The sequence below is a fragment of the Clytia hemisphaerica genome, unplaced genomic scaffold, assembly GCF_902728285.1.
Source record: "Clytia hemisphaerica strain Z4C2 unplaced genomic scaffold, Clytia hemisphaerica genome assembly, whole genome shotgun sequence".
Taxonomy (NCBI): domain Eukaryota; kingdom Metazoa; phylum Cnidaria; class Hydrozoa; order Leptothecata; family Clytiidae; genus Clytia; species Clytia hemisphaerica.
Window position 1 is genome coordinate 240195 of NW_027103897.1, and position 21263 is coordinate 261457.

General features: G+C 36.6%; 1 protein-coding gene across 1 annotated transcript; it reads left to right on the forward strand.

Moving 5' to 3' along the window:
* The first annotated feature begins 5258 nt into the window (after nt 1–5258).
* LOC136808742 (uncharacterized) lies at nt 5259–18209 on the forward strand. Its single transcript, XM_067065284.1, has 9 exons — nt 5259–5555; nt 9273–9348; nt 9572–9797; nt 10499–10954; nt 11417–11661; nt 13900–14900; nt 15362–15871; nt 16186–17559; nt 17862–18209. The coding sequence occupies exons 1-8, from the start codon at nt 5467–5469 to the stop codon at nt 16742–16744; spliced, it is 3162 nt and encodes a 1053-aa protein (XP_066921385.1). The 5' UTR covers nt 5259–5466; the 3' UTR covers nt 16745–17559; nt 17862–18209.
* Nucleotides 18210–21263: the final 3054 nt, after the last annotated feature.

A 21263-nucleotide genomic window follows, 5' to 3' on the forward strand; every position in this document is an offset into this window, starting at 1 on the left:
GGCCTGAAAGAAAATCAAGAGAAAAAATTTAGTAGACGGCTGGGCTAGATGGCTTGACTATCTTATCTATGAAGAACATAGAAAGAGCAAGTTTTCCCCAAGGGAACCCCTAGTTTGTAGTCCTCAAACTACTTGGACATACCAGGTGCACCAAAAAAAAGTATACAGGTTTGTCAAGATATTTGTTCACTTTTTTAATCATATAGAGGATGCTCTATTTGAATTTTCAGCTATCATACATTAAATTTGAAAAATTAGTTTGAAAGTTATTTCAAAGAAGCTGACTTTTTTCAATGTCGAAATTTCAAATAATCATTAAAAACAGCATGTACACGCTATAAATAAGACAAAATGACAAAAACCCAACTTTAGTTTTTTTGATTCTTTTTTTTTCTTATTTATATTTTGCCAACAGTTTCTTCATCTTATTTGCATGTCATGAACATTTCCAACACGAGCAAACTCAATACAGACCCAAGTTCTTTAAGCAACTAGTCGAGGAATGGTGATCTATTTTGTCAAAAGTTTTCTCACATAGCACATACCGTGAGATCAGGTAACTTGCATCAGTGGAGGCAAACATGCATAGCCCTCAAATGAATGACCTGTCGGGTCATTAAAATACAACTACGCAGCTCCGCTTGCAGCTCTACTCTACCATTTTTGTTTTGATTTAACTTTGTATTTTAATGACCAGTCAAGTCATTCATTAGAGGGCTATGCATGTTAGCCTCCACTGATGCAAGCTACCCGATCTCACGGTAGTTATTTTTTAACATCAAAACCTCTCTTGGAGATTTCCAAAACTTTTTTGAAATTTCAACATTAAAAAAAAGTCAATTTTCTGCCATGGATAAACATCTACAACCTAGGATCACAGGAAAGTTGTATTTTGAGTTTTGCTTATCCGCAAGATGGGCCAATTGTGATCAAAGTAATTAATAATAATCGATAATAATTGAAGGTGGTCAGTGACGAGCTATTGATTTTATCAGTGATTGAATACTTACTCAACTCCAAATAATGGTATTTTCTTCTCCCATTTTTAATTTGTTTGATCATTTTGATTATATTTCAATTACTCTCGATCATATTGAATACCTTTGATCAATCTTGGCGCCTAGAACATGTGCTGACGATAAGTAATAAGGAAGGGGAAACCAGTTCTTAAGTGTGCGAATGATTTTGATCACATGACCCGCAGCGTAAGAAAGTTGTAAAATTAAATGGTGGTACAAGAGATTTTGCACAGGTGCATGCGCTTCATGTGTTGTGTAGACGAATACACAATCTAGACGAATCTACGGTATACTTCCTAGAGCAGCGCATCAGAATCTGAAACCGATGCATGATTCACACACAAAAACCACTTTTTTCTCTGACCAATCAAAATGCGCAAATTACTTGTGGAAAACCAGGGCACACACACACAAAATGGCAGGGTGATTACTAATAGCCATTCTTATGGCTGGTGCTTCTTTTTGTGCTTTGGTTTTAGATCAATGCTTTTGGTTTTTCTTAAAGATGTCTATAACAATTCTTTCTCGAAGTAATCAATTGACTATTTGAAGTTATTGAAAGTAATCATAAGAAACAAAATACTCACACAATTTCAGTCTCTGAAGGGTTGAAAGTTTGATTGTTAATCAATACCGTGAGATCGGGTATATAACTTGCATCAGTAGAGGCCAACATGCATAGCCCTCAATTGAATGACCTGGCTGGTCATTAAAATACAAATTTAAATCAAAACAAATTCTCCTAATCATGAAAGTGATGTCATGTATAATTATGTTTAATATAATATCATTATTAAATTTGAGAAACATCTGAATTCCTGTCATATTTAAAAATTTATGATCTAGTATGATTTTTTATCATCCAACCATGCAGAACCATGCTGTTTTACTTACCCGTGATTCTGTCGGCAAGTAACTTGCCAAAAAATACTCGTACGGCAAATAAGAGATTGTAAAATGGTAGAGTAGAGCTGCGAGCAGAGCTGCGTAGGGGGGAGCTGGGGGAGGCGGTCAACCTTTCCTGTAGCTTTACGAGAATGTGTTATTATCTCCTTGTAGTCGAAAAAACAGCCACATTTAAAAAAAAGAGGGGCCACATGGTGAAATCCAAGGACCGCGTTACAACGGGACAGGGACAGTCTACATAAACACACACAGAAACATAACAGCAGGCCATTTATTTTCAATTTCCAATAGATTTGATTTCTGCCTGATTCATAGTTTGAAATTCCATTTTTCCGATGTTTTTTTCACTGACCGACTCATTATTTTTATTAAAAAATGACGCCAACACAAGTTATTTGTGATTGTAGCCTAGGTCAGGCCCAATTGATTGTTTGGTTTGTGTCCTAAAAGCTTTGAAAAATGGGTCAGTCGGTCGGTCGGTAGCTAAAATTGGAACCTTTTTATCATTTTCCCACCAAAAACCTCTATTTTTGAAATTCCTCAAGCAATCGTGCAATCCTGAAATCATAACGCGAGTGTAAAGAAATAGTCTAAAGCCCGGATCCACAAGACAAGGGCACTCAACACGATCGCAAGATAGGTTCTAGTTGGAGATTAAGGCGTTCGCGGCGTGTGCTTAAAGGAATACAGCTGTGAGTTTCTGCTACACCAGGACATTTTCTGTGCACGAATTGGATGTTGTTTATAGAAGAATCAAAGCAGTCAGTTTAAAAAGAACTGCAGAGATAGTAGTTATCATGTGAAAAGAAGGTAAATTTGTTTTGATTTTTCCGACTCAAATGAAACACTTTTTCTCAAAAATTTAGAGTCGGTCGGAGGACAAGAAAAGTCAGGGAAATCCCTCAATTGCAGTAAACTGCAATTGCAGTAGTTTTCGTTTGTAGTTAGCCTACAAAGGCTTATAACGGGTTCATATAGTGCTGGTCGACAGAGATAAACAAACATCCACTATAAAAAAATCGTACGAGAAGAAAGCTTTTCTTTATCAAAAGAATCTGATCTACGGAAAAAATATTTTGTCTGTGCGTTAAAAAGATATGATCAATTATGTACAAAAATTGCCTGTTTTTTCCTTGAATCTTGAATTCTGTTTCTTGAATATACTTCAATTGCTGTATATGAAAATTGTAAAAGTAACGTTTATACCGCAATTGAGGGATTTCCCTGACTGACGAACCAAACTATCAATTGGGCTTGGCCCTATAACCATACAGCTGATTTAAATCAATCAAAATACTTTGGCTACCTAAAGTATAGATCATTGCCTGAAAAAGTAACCCAATTCATGCTAGGATTTCTCACACTATACTATGAATATACTTAATTTGCAGATTTGAGGATGAAAAATTAAGGAATAAAAGAGAATAAAAATCAACAAGTTACTTCTCTTGGCATATAACTTAAGTATAAAATCGACGAAAAAGAAACAGAGAAAATGCGAGTAAAAGTCTCACCAGATAAATTGATTTCTTCATCAAAATTTGACAAAGAGAGAAGAGATAACAATCGGTGTTTCTGGAATAACCCAAATAATGTTATACCCACTTCTCTGTCATCAGAAAAAAGATGACAAAATTTGAACTGACACATTCAATGGCAGAATTTTGGTTTTGCTGCGCGGTTCACAACATGATGATTAAGCGAGGCAATAGCATGGGTGGTAATAATTTGGATAATGGAGTTAAATTATTCTAAATGAGCGAGCGTAAAAAAATCAAATTAATAAACGCCCCGTGCCGCCTCACTTGCGCCTTCATATCTTCTGTTTGTAGCGGCATATTGTGTCCTCGAAATTATGTGTCTATATTATATTGGGCACATCAATAATGTTTATAGTTTTTTATATTGGGCCGCTATAGGGGTCATCAACACTGCGTGTGTTTTTCGCATGGGACATGGCTTGATGTGGCTTGATGTTCCAAAATATTCCAGTATTCTGAGTGAGTAAAAATTAAAATGTGGGAAAAATGACTCTGGCACACTGGAAGATCACAGTTAATCAGTTTGTCAGTGATCCAAGAATTGACATCGCCCAAGTATATTTGATAAACCCAGAACTTTACTTACTATACCTGATGATTGGTGCTGTGATGACACTTTCAAGTACTCTCAACACTTACATTTTTGTGATTCATTCATTATTTTTATTCTCATGGAAAAAAAATTGGTGAGGATATAATTGGATAAATGAAATTAATGAGCTGATAACACAAGAAAAAGGAGTTATTGCATTGACTAGAACATTAAACGATGATATAGGTACAACAATGACATTAGGGTGACAGAACCAAGAAAGCTGTTTTTTTTGCCTAAAGTGTTTGGATTGGAAGCCATAAAAAGTTTTGCATCAGAGCCAGAGGTACCTATAACATAAAAAACTTATTCTATGGAAAATAATACATCAATCTATCACCATACAGAGAAGAGAATAGGATTGTTTGAGATAATATGCATTTCTTTGGTATTGAGACTGTATCATTTCTAAACCAGTGCACCTTACTGTAAGTGGCATTGATGAGAGTGATGGATGACAGATGAATAAACCAGTAAAACCTTCAACATTTCTAGCTGAATCATTGTGTGGTGGTGGTGGGTAGTGATGAAAAAAGAATGATCCTTTACGAACAAAAAGCTTTTTGTTCAACTGAACTAAAAAATGGATTTAAAAAACATTTCAAATATGATTGTTGTTCTATATATACTGCTGTCAAATCTTTTGACAATATTTGTATTTGGAGTGAAACTTTCATACACCATGCGCTATACGAGACCAAGATTGTTCATCTAACGTTTCCATACCATCTTATAAGAAAGACAAATTATCGAAAGACAAAATAAAGAACGGCAATTCCTAACAAAAAAAATTTATTTTGCCATCACTAACCCTGACCTTGGTATAGAGAGATAGAGAGAAGAGAGAGAGAGAGAGAGAGAGAGAGAGAGAGAGAGAGAGAGGAGAGATAGAGCAGAGCTAGATATCGCGAGCGATAGTCAGAGAGAGAGATATAGCTAGATCATAAGATAGAGAGATACTTCTCGCTCGATATCTCTCGCGCGCGATATCCTCGCGCTCTCTTCGCGCTCTTCTCTCTGCTCACTCTCGCTAGCGTCTCTCGGCCTCTCTCCCTCTCTCCCTCTCTCTCTTTCACCCTTTTCCCCTTTATTACCAATCTTAGCCCTTTTTCCTTTTGTCCATTTTGGTCATTGTTTCGCATTTCCCCTCGTAGCTCGGACACCATATGTAGCGATGCTACATTTGTCTCGTTTGCCGCTACGAATGTCTCGTTCGCCGCTACGAATGTCTCAGTTTCATAGTGCGCGATTTCTTTCATAAGTTATAAACTTCGCATATGGCGCCTTGTTGTTTAGCTCACATGTTAGCTGGTTCAAGGCAAGAATTGTATCTTCTTGCCTTCCTGACCTTCATTCAGCAACGTTATTCTCTTATCACATCATCATCACAGTTACCTGCAACTGCAACATGTCCACGAAAGTCCATCAATTGCATTTCCTAAACAGAAGCATCGCTCCATATCCAATTGTACCTGGCTTAAAAACCTTCATTGGCAGGTAGGGTTTCGTTTTGTTTTGATTTGGGTTGGAATCTCATTCTTTGGTGAATCAATTTTATTGGTTAGAAGTTTGGAAGTTAGAAGTTTTGCCCGGGTGATTTAAAACATTACATTATAGCTGGTTAGTGTAAGGAGTACCTCTGATTCAGACCCCTGGATTCAGACCCAATCAATCGAACAATAATCGATTAAATCAAACTCAATCGAACAATTACATAAAGTATGATTTTAAAAAATTAATCGAACCTAATCGAACACTCAAAATTTTTTAAGCAATGGGAGGAGTACCATTAGTTTGGTCAGTAAAAAGTTAGATTAGTCCGATGAAATTAAATCCTCCTTGCCTCACTTGCAAAAACTATATTGTGGGCTACAGTCAGTGGCACGCGATATCGCCATTTTGACAGTTCCCAGATATTTGTCTATATCTGGAATAAACTCCGTAGCCCCCCTATTTTTTTGATTTTGCGACGGGGTTTATAAATATATGTAGTTTTTAAACGTTCAATGGACCGGGGTACCTAATAGCCGGGGTTTGGAATAAGCGGGGGGGTTGGAAAAATCTCAAAACTTAATAAGCAGGGGGGTTTGGTTTAAATGTCCTGGGTGGAAAACTTTTGAAAAGGAGGCTAATACAGCAGAATTAGGACAAAAGAGGGAACTTTCAAAAACATTTTCCCAAAAATAAATAAGCGGGGGGGTTGGAATAAGAATGTCCTGGGTGGAAAATTTTCGAAAAATTAATTAGCGGGGGGACGGCTATTAGGTACCCGAGAGTATGCATTTTTATGTCAACATACTAATTAAGAAGTAATTCAGAAATAAAACTTTATCTCATATTTTCAGTTTTTGAAGGTCTATGCGCCTTTATCACAGCAATCCAATTTTATGTCCCGTACCGTGAGATCGGGTAACTTGCATCAGTGGAGGCTAACATGCATAACCTGGCTGGTCATTAAAATACAAATTAAATCAAAACAAAAATGGTAGAGTATAGCTGCCAGCAGAGCTGCGTAGTTCATTTGTTTTAAAATTTTGCTGCTTTGATTCTTCAGTCATTTGATATGGCTATGCAAGTTTCCCTCCATTGATGCAAGTTACCCGACTTCACGGTACACAACAACTCCAATTACACTGCTTCAAATATCAATGATGAGGAAAAAAATTCTGCCCAAAATTTGTTTTTTTTCCTTCAGGGGACCTATATATGTGTCATGTTTTTCAGACAGTTTATCTGAAAAGAAATTATTTTTTTAACCAAACCGAGTGAAATAAAAATATTTTGTATTCTCTGAAGACATTGTTACGTATATGTATCAAAATGCACTAAAAGTTTTACCATACGTATCCTACTTTTTTGAGATATTTCACACTGTGTATTGCGTACCGGACAAAATTAGGATTTCCATTTGTCCCGTACACTACAAAATTTGAAAATCCTTAAATTTAACAAGGAATTCTATTTTGACCAAACCTTTTGCATTGATTGGCAAATCTATACCTTGTTAACCGGTTATTTTTTCGTAGCGGGCTACACAGCTACACTGTCCAGAGTTGCCCGTCGTTAGGAAAATTCATTGTGATGTCACTTTTTCAAAAGAAAATTAACAATACGTTGATATATATCATTTATAACAATTTTTTATCTCTTTTTGCTTTATTTTGCTATTTTTCCTGGATAAAGCGCTGAAAATCAATCGAAGCTGAAGGAAACGGTTAACAAATAATGACCGGTTTCTTTCGGGCTGTACTGAAAATATTGCCCTCGGTCAACGCAACAACCTCGCAAGCTCGCTCATTATTTGACACTAACCGGTCATTATTATATTAATATTGCTTTTTTAGATATCCAAGTTAGTTGTATAAAGTTGTATAAATGAAAGTTATCGAGGGTCATAAGAGTGATTTTTCCCCTATTCAAGTACAATAGTGTATACCACAAATACCCCATTGACTCTGATAGACCTACAGTATTTTAGAATAAAAAAGTTAAGTTTTTCTGAAAGTCAATTAATATTTTGTTTATTTTGAAATTGTTCGATGGAGTTCTATTGATCGGGTCTGGTCTGATATTTACAACAATTAATCAAACAGGTCGATTTATGAAATTAGTTGAACTTTTTCAAAATTAATCGAACAACAAAAAAAGTGCAATTAAATTCTCTAATTGAACTATTTAAAAGTCACTAAAGACATTAAAGTTCAAAAAAGTTTGTCGACAACAAGAAATGTTCAACAAATTTAATTTTTAAGGTTGCTATCCACTCTACGAACAAGAGAGGTAAGACTACCAAGCAAGACTTATAACCAGCATGAGATTAAAAAAATTTGTGTTTACTTACAAATCTTCCTAATTTTCCAAAGCTCATTTCTCAATTACCAGGAGTCCTGGTATTATGCATAACAACAGTATCAGTATATCATGAGTTAGTTTTGGAGTCATTTCAATGTTTTTGTTCCTAATTTTTGGAAACAAAATGGTATTGTGATTAGGAAAAGGTCTATTTTATGCTGCTTTTCTAGTGATTTTTATGGAAAAAATGTTCTTGAAAATTTTGATTGCTGCTGAAAATTTATTTAAGCTACCTGCATTTTGTTGAATTGAAGTTTGGAAACTTATTGCTAGGAAACTTTACTTTTAGCACTTTTCTGAGATCTTCTGGCTGCTTTTTTCAGCTTTTATCTGATACATACACAGCCAACAAAATAAAGGCCTAGAAAATACCCTGTGCCCTGCCAGGAAAGTCATGGGGGCTGGGTACGTGCAGACGGTAAGGGTTGGTTTTTTCGTTATGTATGTCAACAACTGTGTAGACAGGACCTTTTAACCTTATGACTGACCGCCCAACAAATTGAAGTTACTTTTTCAGGAATGAGGAAGTCTTAGCCAACATACCGTTTACCTTAAGAGAACATTTTTGGCAGATTAGTTCTTTGCAAAAAATCAAGATTTACATGATATTAAAAAATAACCTCTTATAACCAATATTGGTCTAAAACACCCATTTTTAGGCAAAATAGAAAAAATTTAGTTCTTGCTTTGTAGAATTAAAATAATCTTACTAACACCCCTGCCAAATTAAATTTTTAATTTCATTTTGCCAAAATTAGTACCCCTTAAGGTATTCCAATAATGTTGTTTGATGTTTGTTTTTTCTGGATCCGAATGAAGAGATTTGGAAACTTATGACAGCTTTAGAATGCTTTATACTGCTATTAGACAATTCTACTGTTCAAAAAAGTGTAGCTGTCAAAATAGAGAAATTTAGAATTTTCTTTTGCACATTTCCTGAAAATCTTTTGGAAAAAAGTCAGTCCAGCCACTCAATACTATTTTTGTTCAGTATATTTTATTGTGTAGTGGTGTCAAAAATTTTATAAAAAATGCAGTTAGGTGAAAGGGATTTGAGCTGTTGACTTTATTAACCTTGACATAAAACAAAACCAGCATCCGTCAAGAACTCCTCTTAGATACCTGTGCACAAAGCGATTGAGTGTATAAATAATGCCCACAGTTACATGGACAATAAAGAGAGTCACCTATTTTCCTTTTTAAATCATATCCTCATTCTAGTTTTGATTTGGTTTTGATACCGTACAATTTAAATTTTTTTTTTTTTCATTTTGAGAAAGTTTTTCATAGGTTTGATGATAACAAATAAATTTTTTAAAATTGTATTTTGCCCAGACTTACTGTATTTTTCTTTCTTTTTAGCTCTAAAGTTGAATGCAACATAATTTTGCCTTGTGAATCACCAGTTGAAGTAATCATTGAAGCCAAATCTTTTAATGTAAGATCTATTTCACGTTCAAAGTTTCGTATCCCATCTTATCAGAAAAGAGAAATTAATATTGGTTTCATTTTATTTTTTTGTTTTGAAATAAGCATTTGATGAAAGTTTAAGAGGATGCAATTTTGCTTGGAAGAAAATTTGATGAATTGGACACTTTGGAATTAAAAGTTAAAAGAACTTTCAGACTCATGCTTTGATAAAATTTTTTATTTTTTTACAGGTCATAGCAACGGCTGTGTCATCAGGGATCACAATCAATGGATCAAACATTCCATCAAGTAGCTCTCAATTCTTGGCTTCTGGTGATGTAATTATAATTGGGGGAAAGATAACCTTGAAATTTGAGTTCAACGATATTGTGTTCAAGAGGGTTGATGGAAACAATATAATTGTCTCAGATAATCTGCCAAATTTTATCAAGCAAAATGATAATGGCCTTTTTGCTAGTGAGTAAAGCTTTATTTTCTCAAGGACGGCAAGGGATCCTGTTTTAGTTTCTATAAAACTGCATATGAACCTTCCCCTAAAAACATATCACGCTTCTTTTTGAGCACAAAAAATGGTATGTTTATATGCTAAAAGTTTTATTCTAGCTACAACTTTAACCACCCACCCGACAGTGGTCCCTACAACTTAATACATTGCCCCACTGGTCAAATGACAGCCCATAAGTTGGACATTCCAGCAGATTGATGTCTTTTTGTGGCTTACTGGTAGTGGTAATACAAAATGTCCCAGAGGATCTTCCCCCTATTCTTTTTGACACTGAAAAAATGTTAAAAAATGTTTCTCTCTTAAAATGACAGCCCATAAGTTGGACATTCCAGATTGATGTCTTTATATTATTTTGCAGATTGATGCGCTAAATTCGACTAGGTTTGTAGCAATGACCCCATTTTGGTAAATTTAAACCCGTAAAAGGGCAAAAAATGGGTGGTATCTATGTTAAATTGCTCAAAATAATTTTAGTACATGTGTACTAAAGTAACATTTTCGAAAAATAGGTGGGGCTATGTTAAAAATTAGCGAAAATCCTTTTAGTACTCATGTATGTCTTACATTTTAGTAGTGACCCCCCTGTTTGAAAGTGTTTGAAGATTTTCAAAATTTAAAGGTTGATTTATGATTTCTTTTATTCATTTTGCAGCATCTCTGCCAATGGATGGTTTGTTGCCTGATGACATAGTTGATAAAATGGATGACACCATCCATGAAATACAATCAGAAACAATGATTAATGTCGTCACAACTATGAAGCCATTGCTTGAGGATGTCATAGTTGGAAAACTTGCGAATTGGCGACATGAAACATTTCACCGAAGGATTCCTGATGTTCACCCAAATACATTAGTCAGCATGGGCAGACATGGGTTGAACAATGCTGACTTTAAAGAGGAAACCATTGATCAACTCGTCGATCAACTGAGGGCGCTTTATCCCCTGTCACCATACACTTATGTGTATGGAGTTCTTATGCCCACCATTCTTAAATGGATGGTTATGTCAACTTTTCAAGTGTTTAGTGACGAGGCTGAATTTTACCTTCAATCCGGCGGAAAAAACAACCAGAAGATAGCCATGGAAAGTTTCAGTAGACAAATGAGTAAGTTTTCTTTTACAAAGAAAATATGGAATTCTCTTTTTATCTTTTATCTAAGTTTTCCATCAATGAGGTAACAATTTACAAAGGCATTCCAATGCTTTTTAAGAGTCCTGAAGCTTGTACTCCTTCAAATAGGAAGTTTTATTGTTTAATAATTAAAAACAGAGGATGCATAGGCGTAGCGAGATACCCTGCGAAATTTATGGATGAGAGCGGTTTTTACGACATTGTAATTATTGTCTTTGTTTTATCAAAAGATAATGAATATGTCATAAACGTCTCCACTCCCTTATAAATTTTACAGGGTATCTCGCCACGCCTATGGGATGTCCATAGCAAATAAAATGAAATTAGTGAGATGTTACACAAAACCATGAGGATGACTTGAATTATTTCCTATTTCCTGAAATTCTATTTTCTTTTCAATTTAGTCTTCTATTTGATAAAATCTTGCATTTTTAGAAACTAGACGGGAATCGCAATTTCAAGCCGGCGCCATTCCCTCACAGATTTTAGTTGGTGATGTCAACTCTTCACAAGTTGGCACATCACAAACTTCTGCTACTGGTACCGATGTCATTCTACAGAATGTTGTTGGTATCGATGTCAATAATTCTCTGGACTCAACTAAGAATGCTAGCACCAGTACCGATCCGTCCCAGAACGTTCGTGCTCAACAGGATGTTGCTGTACCTAACACTACTAAAGTACGATTTAAATAATTACTCTTAGGTTCCAAATAAACAGGCCCCCCCGCTTGTTAATTTTTCGAAATTTTCCAACCCCCCGGACCTTATTAGGACCCCCTCCCCGTTTATTAATCTCTAAGAATATTTTCAGCTGTCAAAGAAAAGGCCCCTTATTTTGCTCTAAATAGCCTGATTTTAGCCTATTTTTACCTTATTTTTGGGTTTCAGAAGTACAATTTCCAACCCCCCGGCAATTAGGTCCCCCCCCCCGTTTATTAAAATCTAGAAAATTTTCCAACCCCCCCCCCCCCGTTTATTCGAACCCCCCGTTTATTTGGAACCTAAGAGTACTTTACATGCATTTACTTTTTCCATACTTTTTTTTCCATTCTATTTCTCCCTTCCATCGAAGAAAGGCTAGTTAAACCGTTGAATTTGAATTGACGCAACATTGACATGAGTAAATTTTAACATATATCTTTATTTATTTTTATGACGTATGACATGACCAAAGCTTTGTGTGACACGAGACTGACATAACTGTTACAAACGACAAATATGGTATTTGACGATACAATATCACGGCGTACATTTATCGGCGTCAACTTTGAAAAACAGAAAAGAGCTACTTACTGAAACGTCCACAAGACTTACGACCTCTTAAATGGAAAAACTTTGTTCATAAAATAGAATATTGCATGAAGTAGTCTATTGTCTTGCTATGTGTATCTTTGTTTAGTATTTTTTTGATAATATTTTGACATGAAAAGGATACTTTAATTTCGAAATTCTTTAACTCTTAATTATCTTTCTTCCTTTCTAAAAGACCTTAACAAAGAGTACTTTAATGGGATAAATTTTCGCGGGGATTAAATTTCGCGGTTGAGCTCATCCGCGAAATTTTTAGATTTCGCGGGGATTAATTTTCGCGGATGGCACTATTGGGGGGCATTATTTTCTCGATTTTGTGACTTTTACTCTCAAATCATGCATATTGGTTGTTGAAATACACATTATTTGCGCCTCTTTGATGCAAGTAACCATTCAAATAGTATTTATTTGACACATTTTGAGTTTTGTTTAGAATTATTTCGCGGATGGGCCTTTTTCAAATTTCCAATGGGACTTATTTTCGCGGATGACACCCAAATCCGCGAAATCCGCGAAAATTAATCCCCGCGAAAATTTATCCCATTAAAGTATATATTAGGAGTGGTGTTATCTTTCTTGACTCGTGAAAACAGTATGATCTTTACAGGCTTCTCATTGCAGTATACACGTTATCATACAAGGTTCGATGCCATATTCTTTATTAATTGGAAACTGAAATCCTTGACATAATGACGTAATCTTGACCATATATCATGGACGATTCTGATTGTCATCTCCATTTAGAATTTTGACCGTACATGATTAAAATTGCTTTTTCCATACCACTGGACAATATACCTTCCACCCCCTATGAACTTTTTTTCTGGAAGAGCCCAATGTTACAAAATGGGGAAAGGGGTCTCTAAGTATCATTGGAAAATGTCCTTCTCCCACAGAGAGAATGCCTACAGAAGAGCACAAGCTAGTAATTTTGCCCTCCTCCTTTGACCATACGCTGAAAATCATTTCATTCCTGACTTTCTCGATGTCATGATCAATAGTGAGGGATGAATTAAGAAAAAACGTGAAGGGCTACAGGAGAATCTTCAAACCTTTAATTTTAGAGTAGCAATCATGACAACGATTGAATGTAATGGTTTTCTTTGTTCGCAAATGATACATTCTTTTGAAATTTGGCGTTAGATTCAACTTACAATTAATTTCTATTTCTAATTGATTTCGTATTCTTTGTGAAAACAATACGGGTCGCAGTTGTTCGATAGTTGACTTTATTTCTCATCCAAGAAATTCTTCTTTAGCCCCTACGGTAGTTTAACCCTTTAAGTGCCAATGTCGTATATATGAGATATTTGACCATTTTTGGTCAACGAGTGATCCAAGAACCTCCAAATGTGGCCCTGATTAACTTGATTCAGTCCTCCAGCAAATTAGTTTGAAGTTTAACCACTCGGCACCTTTCTATCATTCCGTCAGGTCCGCGCAGCGGGCTATAAACGAGCTTCTTACTCCTTCTAGATCCGGAGATATAAGCCTTTAAAGTTTGAACTAGCGATTTTCTTTAAAAAACTTGGGAACAAATGACCATGGCACTTAAAGGGTTAAGCACACATTTATAAAATTGTAACACGTTATTTTTCTCTCCAGAAACGACAAAAAAGACCTTGTCCGGTGTGTAAAGCTCCATTGACTGGCCTTCCAAGGCATATGAGGGATGTCCATGAATGGAGCTGGAAAAAGTCTGCCAAAGTCAACAGTCTCTTTAAATCAAGGCAACCGTATACAAAGAAGGACGGTCAATCAACAAGCGAACAGTCTGCGAAACGAAAAGGGAAACGCTGCCCCATGGAAGGATGCTTTTTCGTCGGTATTCAGGTGGGGAGACACCTCCGTAAGGAACACTGTATGAAATTTGATGATGAAAATTATAAGGATGCACTCAAGGCAGCCCGTGTCCATGAGCCTTTGACGTCCGAAAACATCCAAAAGAATCGCCGGGCTGTTGCCAGAGAGTTTGAACTTGCTGAGAACATCCAGGAATATGAAAAAGAAGTTGAGAGTGGTACCGGAAGGAGGTCTGAAGAGAAAGTTATTGATTATGCAATGATTATGTTCGAAAGGTACTTGATTTCGGTTGAAGGAAATTTCCGTGATAAGAGATCAGCTAAACAATGCGTCCAAGAAGTGAAAACGGTTGCTCTCCATCTTGGATCTCTTGTTGCCCTATTCGACAAAAAGAAGGTCAGAGATGGGTTCTTCCAATCGTACTTAGACCCAAAGTCCAAACCAAGCACATCGAAACACTACCTAACGTCATTGATTTCGTTCATGGGCTTCGTTATCACTGAAGGTCTCGAGAGTCTCGCAGACATCGTAAATCAAGACGACGTGGTTGCCATGAAACTTAGACTTGGTAATTGGAGGAAGGCTTATGGGAAAAAGCAAGATGTTTTACGTTGGGAGAGGGACGACGAAATCAACGAAGTTCTTGTGACACTCGATCAGATTAAAACTTTTGAAGAAAGCGAACAAGCTATCAACGCAATCACGATCTTGGAACAAGAGACTGATCTTCTTCCCTCAAGAAATGAATTTCTAACCGTCCGTGACTATCTCTTTGCAAGAATTGCTTTGGCTAATGCCCACCGGTAAGCACATTTTTCATTTTAAGATGTCATTTTGGCGGTATCAGGATGTTTTGACCAAAACCTGCCCTCGGACAATGAAATGTTCTCGTATGCCTTATATGTACGGCGCCGTCTGGTGATTTTTACTTCTTTCCAACCCCGTCGATTTTATCATAACCTCCATTTGTTCATTTTGGAAATAATTTTAGCTGTTAAATAAAAGTTCCCTGTTTTCACAGGTTTTAATATTCATCTTATTTTATTGTGGATAGAGGTTTTCCATATTTTGTTAAATATGTAGCATCTGTCATTATGAAAACAAACGTTCGATTTTTGTAAAGGATCGTATTGACAGATTCGAAGGTTTGTCTTCATAATGGCGGAATATACGTAATTTAACAAAACGAAATGAATCAACTGAAAAATCTTTCAGAAGAATTGTTGCTAACCCCAAGCCACCTTGATATTTGATTTCGTTTTAGAACTGGGGTATGCGCAAACATGACGATGAAGGAATACGAAAACGTACTCACCAAGGACGATCACAAGGTGATAAAGGTTCGGAAACACAAAACGTTTTACAAGCATGGTTATGCTCATGTTGCGATTTCCAACGAACTGTTTCAGCTGCTCAAGTTGTACGTTGACAAAGTTCGTCCCACATTCAGCCGTCCTGATTCCGAAAACGTATTTATCAGCTGTACCGGGCGAGGCATGGAGTCTGGTGCCGTCAGCCGGAGGATTGACAAACTATGGAGAGAGTCGGGTGTGTATGGGGATAATACACCACCCAAGAAAAACTTGGATGGTAACATCATCAGAAAATCAATGACATCAATGGTGCATGAAAATAACGACGAGGGAGAGAAACAAGCAGTGGCTGATTTGCTTGCTCATCGCAAAACCACGGCTGAAAATATATACCGTCAAAAGAAGATGGTTGATCAAGCCGTAAAGGCCGCGGGAATTATCGAGAGAGTTTCCCACAAGAGGTAAATGCTTTCATTGGTCTCATAAGGAACTTTCACGTTTGTGGATTCAGTGAAAACTTATTCTGTGAAAAACATTACAGTATTTGTAGGTATTTGAAATATCTTTCTGGGATTTGCGAGGAAAACGCGTGAGATTGCTGAAATTAAATCCACGTGAAATTTTTCAAGATTTTTTTTTTAGATTTTTGGCTCCAAATAGTACGTTTAAACATAAGCTACATTTGTTTAGACGTACTATTTAGATGGTCCCGTTGGCAGCGTTGGGGTGGTTACCGAATCAGTCCAGTTTGCTTATCTCTATTTTTTAACCTTAGAAAAACTGATCAAGTGGACTTTGCAACAACGTCAAAAACGAGTGAAGTTAAGCCACCATCTTCTCAAACGGAAGAAGTTACGCCCCCGTCTTTTCAAACGAAAGAAATTACGCCCCCGTCTTCTCAAACGGAAGAAGTTTCGCCCCCATCTTTTCAAACGAAAGAAATTACGCCCCCATCTTTTCAAACGGAAGAAATTACAAAGAAAACGAGTGAAGTTCCGCCACCATCTTCTAAAACGGAAGAAATTACAAAAAAGGATGACGTTGAAGAAGACACTTATCCAGAAAAAGAAGTTAGCGAAATGAAACGTAGTCGAACCGTTCCTTCCGGAAAAGGGAAAACGAAATCATTTTCTACTGAACAAACTGATTTATTGTATAAGATCACGAAAAAGATATATTTGGAGAATCTATCCATTAACGATGAAACAGCCAGGGTTGTCCTTGAGGAATCATCCGAGGGGGAACAGTTTCTGAAAGATTATACGCTATATACCCTCGTGAATAAGTTGAAATATGGACGAAGACTTTATAAAAATAATAAACTGTCTTTTTAGATGAACCTTCTTTGTATCACTAACTTGAATGCATGAAGTCATCGCGGACCTCGTTTTAAAATTATAAAATTATTTTTTGTCTTTCGATTTTGTCAAACAAACTTTCACACACCCTGTTCTCACAGACCCACTGGAAAAATTGGCCAAAATATCGTCCCCGGTGGAAAACTATACTCTAATTTTTGTTCTCACTGAAAATTATCAGATAAGCAAATCCCCACTGCAGAGTATTGAGCTATTTTTTCATCCTCCCCGAGTTTTCTGGCTAGAAAATATTGGAATCATAATCCACACCTTTAAAAACTATCCCCATCGAGCTTTGTTCCCACCGGGTCTGTGAGAAGGGGGTGTTTTCACAAATAGAAACTTCAATCATTATTCATTGATCATTGGATTTTTCTCACCTGAAGCGTGGAGTCTTTTTGTCATTTGTTAGGACGTATATGTAGTTTTTTTATAAGTTTGTAAAGGTATTAGTGACAATTCAACCTTTTATACTTTATGTACAGTTTTAGATATTTGTACTATTTCTATATATCTATGGTGTCTCGCAAAAATATTCATATGATTTGTTTAGCTCTAGAGCAAACGCCCCACTCCCACCCATCGAATTTTTGTTAAAGAAGAACTCTGTCAATTAAACGACTTTTGATATTTTAGATTAAGAACAATTAAATCAAGAAAAACATGGAATCTTCACAAGCAAGAAAGGTCATTGAAATTTTGGAAAACATAAATGGTGATCCATCTCGAGGCGAGCTTATTATTGTCAGGAATTTCTTGCTGGCAAGAATTACCTTCGAAAATCCCAATAGGTAAGTGCTCTTCTTTCGTCTGGCTCTTCCTAGAAAATGATGTAAGCGTTTATTTTTAGTTTATTTTCACTGACTTGATGCCCCTGTACCAGTATCAGACCCACTTCACTTCTTAGGACAAGTTTCTTTCACATTATTACGCCCACTATCTTTCAAATACATTTATCGACTTTTTGCATAGGTTCGATTTAGACGTTTATTTATTTTTTGTTCATTTATATCTCCATAATAAGAAAAAAAGACGGGAATTTATTTTTGATCCGCTACGATACTAATAAGCGTCAATTTTGATTTCGTTTTAGAACTGGGGTATGCGCAAACATGACGATGAAGGAATACGAAAACGTACTCACCAAGGACGATCACAAGGTAATAAAGGTTCGAAAACACAAAACCTTTGACAAGCATGGTTATGCTCATGTTGAGATTTCCAACGAACTGTTTCAGCTGCTCAAGTTGTACGTTGACAAAGTCCGTCCCACATTCAGCCGTCCTGATTCCGAAAACGTATTTATTAGCTGTACCGGGCGCAGCATGGAATCCAGTGCTATTAGTCAGATAATCAATCGGACTCTCGGCGGAGCTCATTAAATTTTTTTTTGTATTACTATAGTAACATTTTCCAAAAAAAATATTTTCCATCAAAGACACATTATTTTCGTTGATTATCTAACCATTATCAAAATATCTTTAGCACGGCACGGTATTCTTCTTCCGGCCACAGTATGCCTCTTTTTTAGTATTAATCTTACTCTTAGGAGCCTGATAAACGAGACCCACTCTTTGTTAATTTTAAAATAGTTTGGTACTAGTCACCAATTAACTTATTTCGGGGGGGGTTAGAGGTACAATCCCCGACCCCTCTTTTATTAATTTCCGTTTAATAAAATTTGAAGATTCTCTATCTCTAATCTATTTAACACCTGAGAGTAACCTAAATTATCCATAGAGAAGACCTTGCGTTCTACAGAGCTCTCCATGGGTTCATTGCCCAGTGTTGATTAGTTGCTCGAAGACGAAATAAAATATTGAAATTTAGTCCACTCTTTCCAGGTTTTAAAGCAGAATTGAATTACTGAATTTGAATTTTTTTGTTTCGCTTTGAAGAAAAAGTAGAGCCAAAGTTCGGATGTAATTTTGACTAACATATCTCATAATTGACCCCTTTAAAGTAAAGGAAAAAATCCCCTCTAGTCTCGATATGCTGGTGAGATTTCACTACCCAGGGCTTTTGCTTTCTTTTGATAAGCTGGCGGATGAAAAATCAACTTCGGCGAATCTAGATTTTATGTCAGCGAATTCCTAGCATAGCACGCTGAGTGTATTGATAAGCGCGAATAGTTCATTCCTTGTTACACCCCTGTGTCACAGACCCGCTGGGGCCTCATCAAATTTTTTTTCCGTGAACGGACGGAAGTATCTTCGACGGTCAGAAGTATGATCTTTTGACGGCCCATTTTCCCTTTCCTATCTTTCACCTTATCTGTTTTTCTACTTTCTGAGACTTATTTTCTCATTTCTGACTGAGTTTTCATACCTGTCAATCATTTGTCCATCAATTTCGACCTGTCTAATTTTTCAGTTCAGACGCCAGTGCCCTATCCGTTGAGCCATCGCCGCACAGCAAACTCACGCAATTCATAACATATTATACCAAACTGGCAAAAGACGGGGGTAATGTTATTATAATATGGGTAAAAGTACCCCTTTTTTAAACTGACTGAAATTCGAGCCGTTACTAGCAACCCTGCGGGGCCCAAGGCCCCGAGTATGCACCCTGCACAGTGACAAGCCGTTACTAGCAACCCTGACCCTACCTAATTGATTGGTAATGACCCAATACCCCCTGGACCACGGAATGACGGATAGGAAAAATTAAAAATGATACTTCCGACCGTCAAAATATGATACTTCTGGCCGTCGAAGATACTTCCGTCCGTTCACGAAAAAAAAATTTGCGGGGCCTCATCCCCACTGGAAACTTTTGCAAAAATTTCGTCCCCTTTGGAAAAACTACCCTTAAATTTCAGCCCCATCGAGAAATTGACTTTGATTTCATCCCCATATTCGCAAAATTCATTTTTTAGAAATTACACTCCGAAACCATCACCACTGGATTTTATAACCTTAGAACAATATAGAATCTTTGTCCACATTGAGTATTCAATCGAAATTTTTATCCCCGTTGTAGGAAAAAGTTTTACCGCGGCTGTGAGACAGGGGTGTCTTGGTGGATGAGAAATAAAGGAATAAGGATAAAGGAATCTATATGTTGTGCTGCAAAAACTGCAAAAAAGAAGTATTTTCACGAAACGATTTTTCCAAAAATATTTTCATTTTAAATTTAATGTGACTAATCGCGGCCCATCTTTCAATAGTCACTCCAAACTAACTACTCTTGTCTCCCGAATAGACGGGGGGGTCCGAATAAGCAGAGGGGTAGGAAAATTTTCTTAATTCTAATAAGCGGGGGGGGATGGAATAAGGGGGGGGGGTAATTTGAAGACAGAATCTTTTTTTAACTGACATCAATTTCAACATCAAAAAAGAAAATTTAACAAATGAACACGTAAATTAAGAACCAATACTAACAAAAAGGAAAATTTTGTCGACAAGTTTAAGGTCTACACTGTAATAAAATATTCAATTATTCGAATTTAATTAGCAGGGGGGGGGGTCTTAATAAGAGCTGGGGGTAGATTTTTTTTCTAACAACAATTAGTGGGGGACGTCTATTCGGGAGACAAGAGTACGAGCCTATAATCTATTTAGTTGTCAGAGAAGCGAAAAATTCAAGCATATATTCAAATTGCGACAAATGCAGCGAAAAATTTTTTTGTACCAGGTCTCAGAAAAAGGTCCCTGGAAGGTTTAAGATTAAATTTTTTTAGTTCATTTTTTCTTTGCAAATAAGCTTAGTAATTCTATTTTTGAAAACAGAAAAAATTAATGCCGTAGGAGTTTATGGAATTTCACAATAAAATGACAAAGTCAAAATTTTGATTTTCCGCAAAAAGTTGAAAACTGGCAAACCTACCCGATACTGTTAAGCATACTTACCACCTGAAATTTTCGAAAAATATTTCCAGGTAAAATTTTTGTGATGACTTGAAAAAAAAGAGGTTATTTATCAAAATTAGATCCAAATCAACACCTACAATTTTTTTTTGGGCCTAAAAAGACCCAAATTTCACTGAAATATCAAATCCGGGACATATGTAGCCTCTCAGATTTGAAAGTGCAATATTTCAGGAAATAATAGTCAAATGGCGCTGAATAAAAAAACAAAATAAAGCTCCAAAGCTCTATTTTTCAAAAATGAGAAAATATCCAAAACCTCTTACATATCCGACCTCTTTAAATCGATCGGAAGAACACGCTACAAATGTCAACCGCGTGCATCTACAGAGAGAGAGAGAGAGAGAGAGAGAGAGAGAGAGAGAGAGAGAGAGAGAGAGAGAGAGAGAGAGAGAGAGAGAGAAGAAGAGAGAGAGAGAGAGAGAGAGAGAAGAGAGAGAGAGAGGAGAGAGAAGAGAGAGAGAGAGAGAGAGAGAGAGAGAGAGAGAGAAGAGAGAGAGGAGAGAAGCGAGCGCATTATTTTTTCGCCCGGGTGCGTGTCGCGGAGTTCTCTAGCAGCGCGATTCCCGTTCATTTCCCAACAACTGGAAATCATCAAAACTGGAACTGGGCGACGGAAACAATCA

Excerpts from the sequence above, each read along its gene's own strand:
- LOC136808742 (XM_067065284.1), top strand. The coding sequence starts at position 5,467 with ATGTCCACGAAAGTCCATCAATTGCATTTCCTAAACAGAAGCATCGCT. Across the intron at positions 9,798-10,498 it reads TGATAATGGCCTTTTTGCTA|CATCTCTGCCAATGGATGGT; the intron begins GTGAGTAAAGCT and ends TTCATTTTGCAG. Across the intron at positions 10,955-11,416 it reads AAGTTTCAGTAGACAAATGA|AAACTAGACGGGAATCGCAA; the intron begins GTAAGTTTTCTT and ends TTGCATTTTTAG.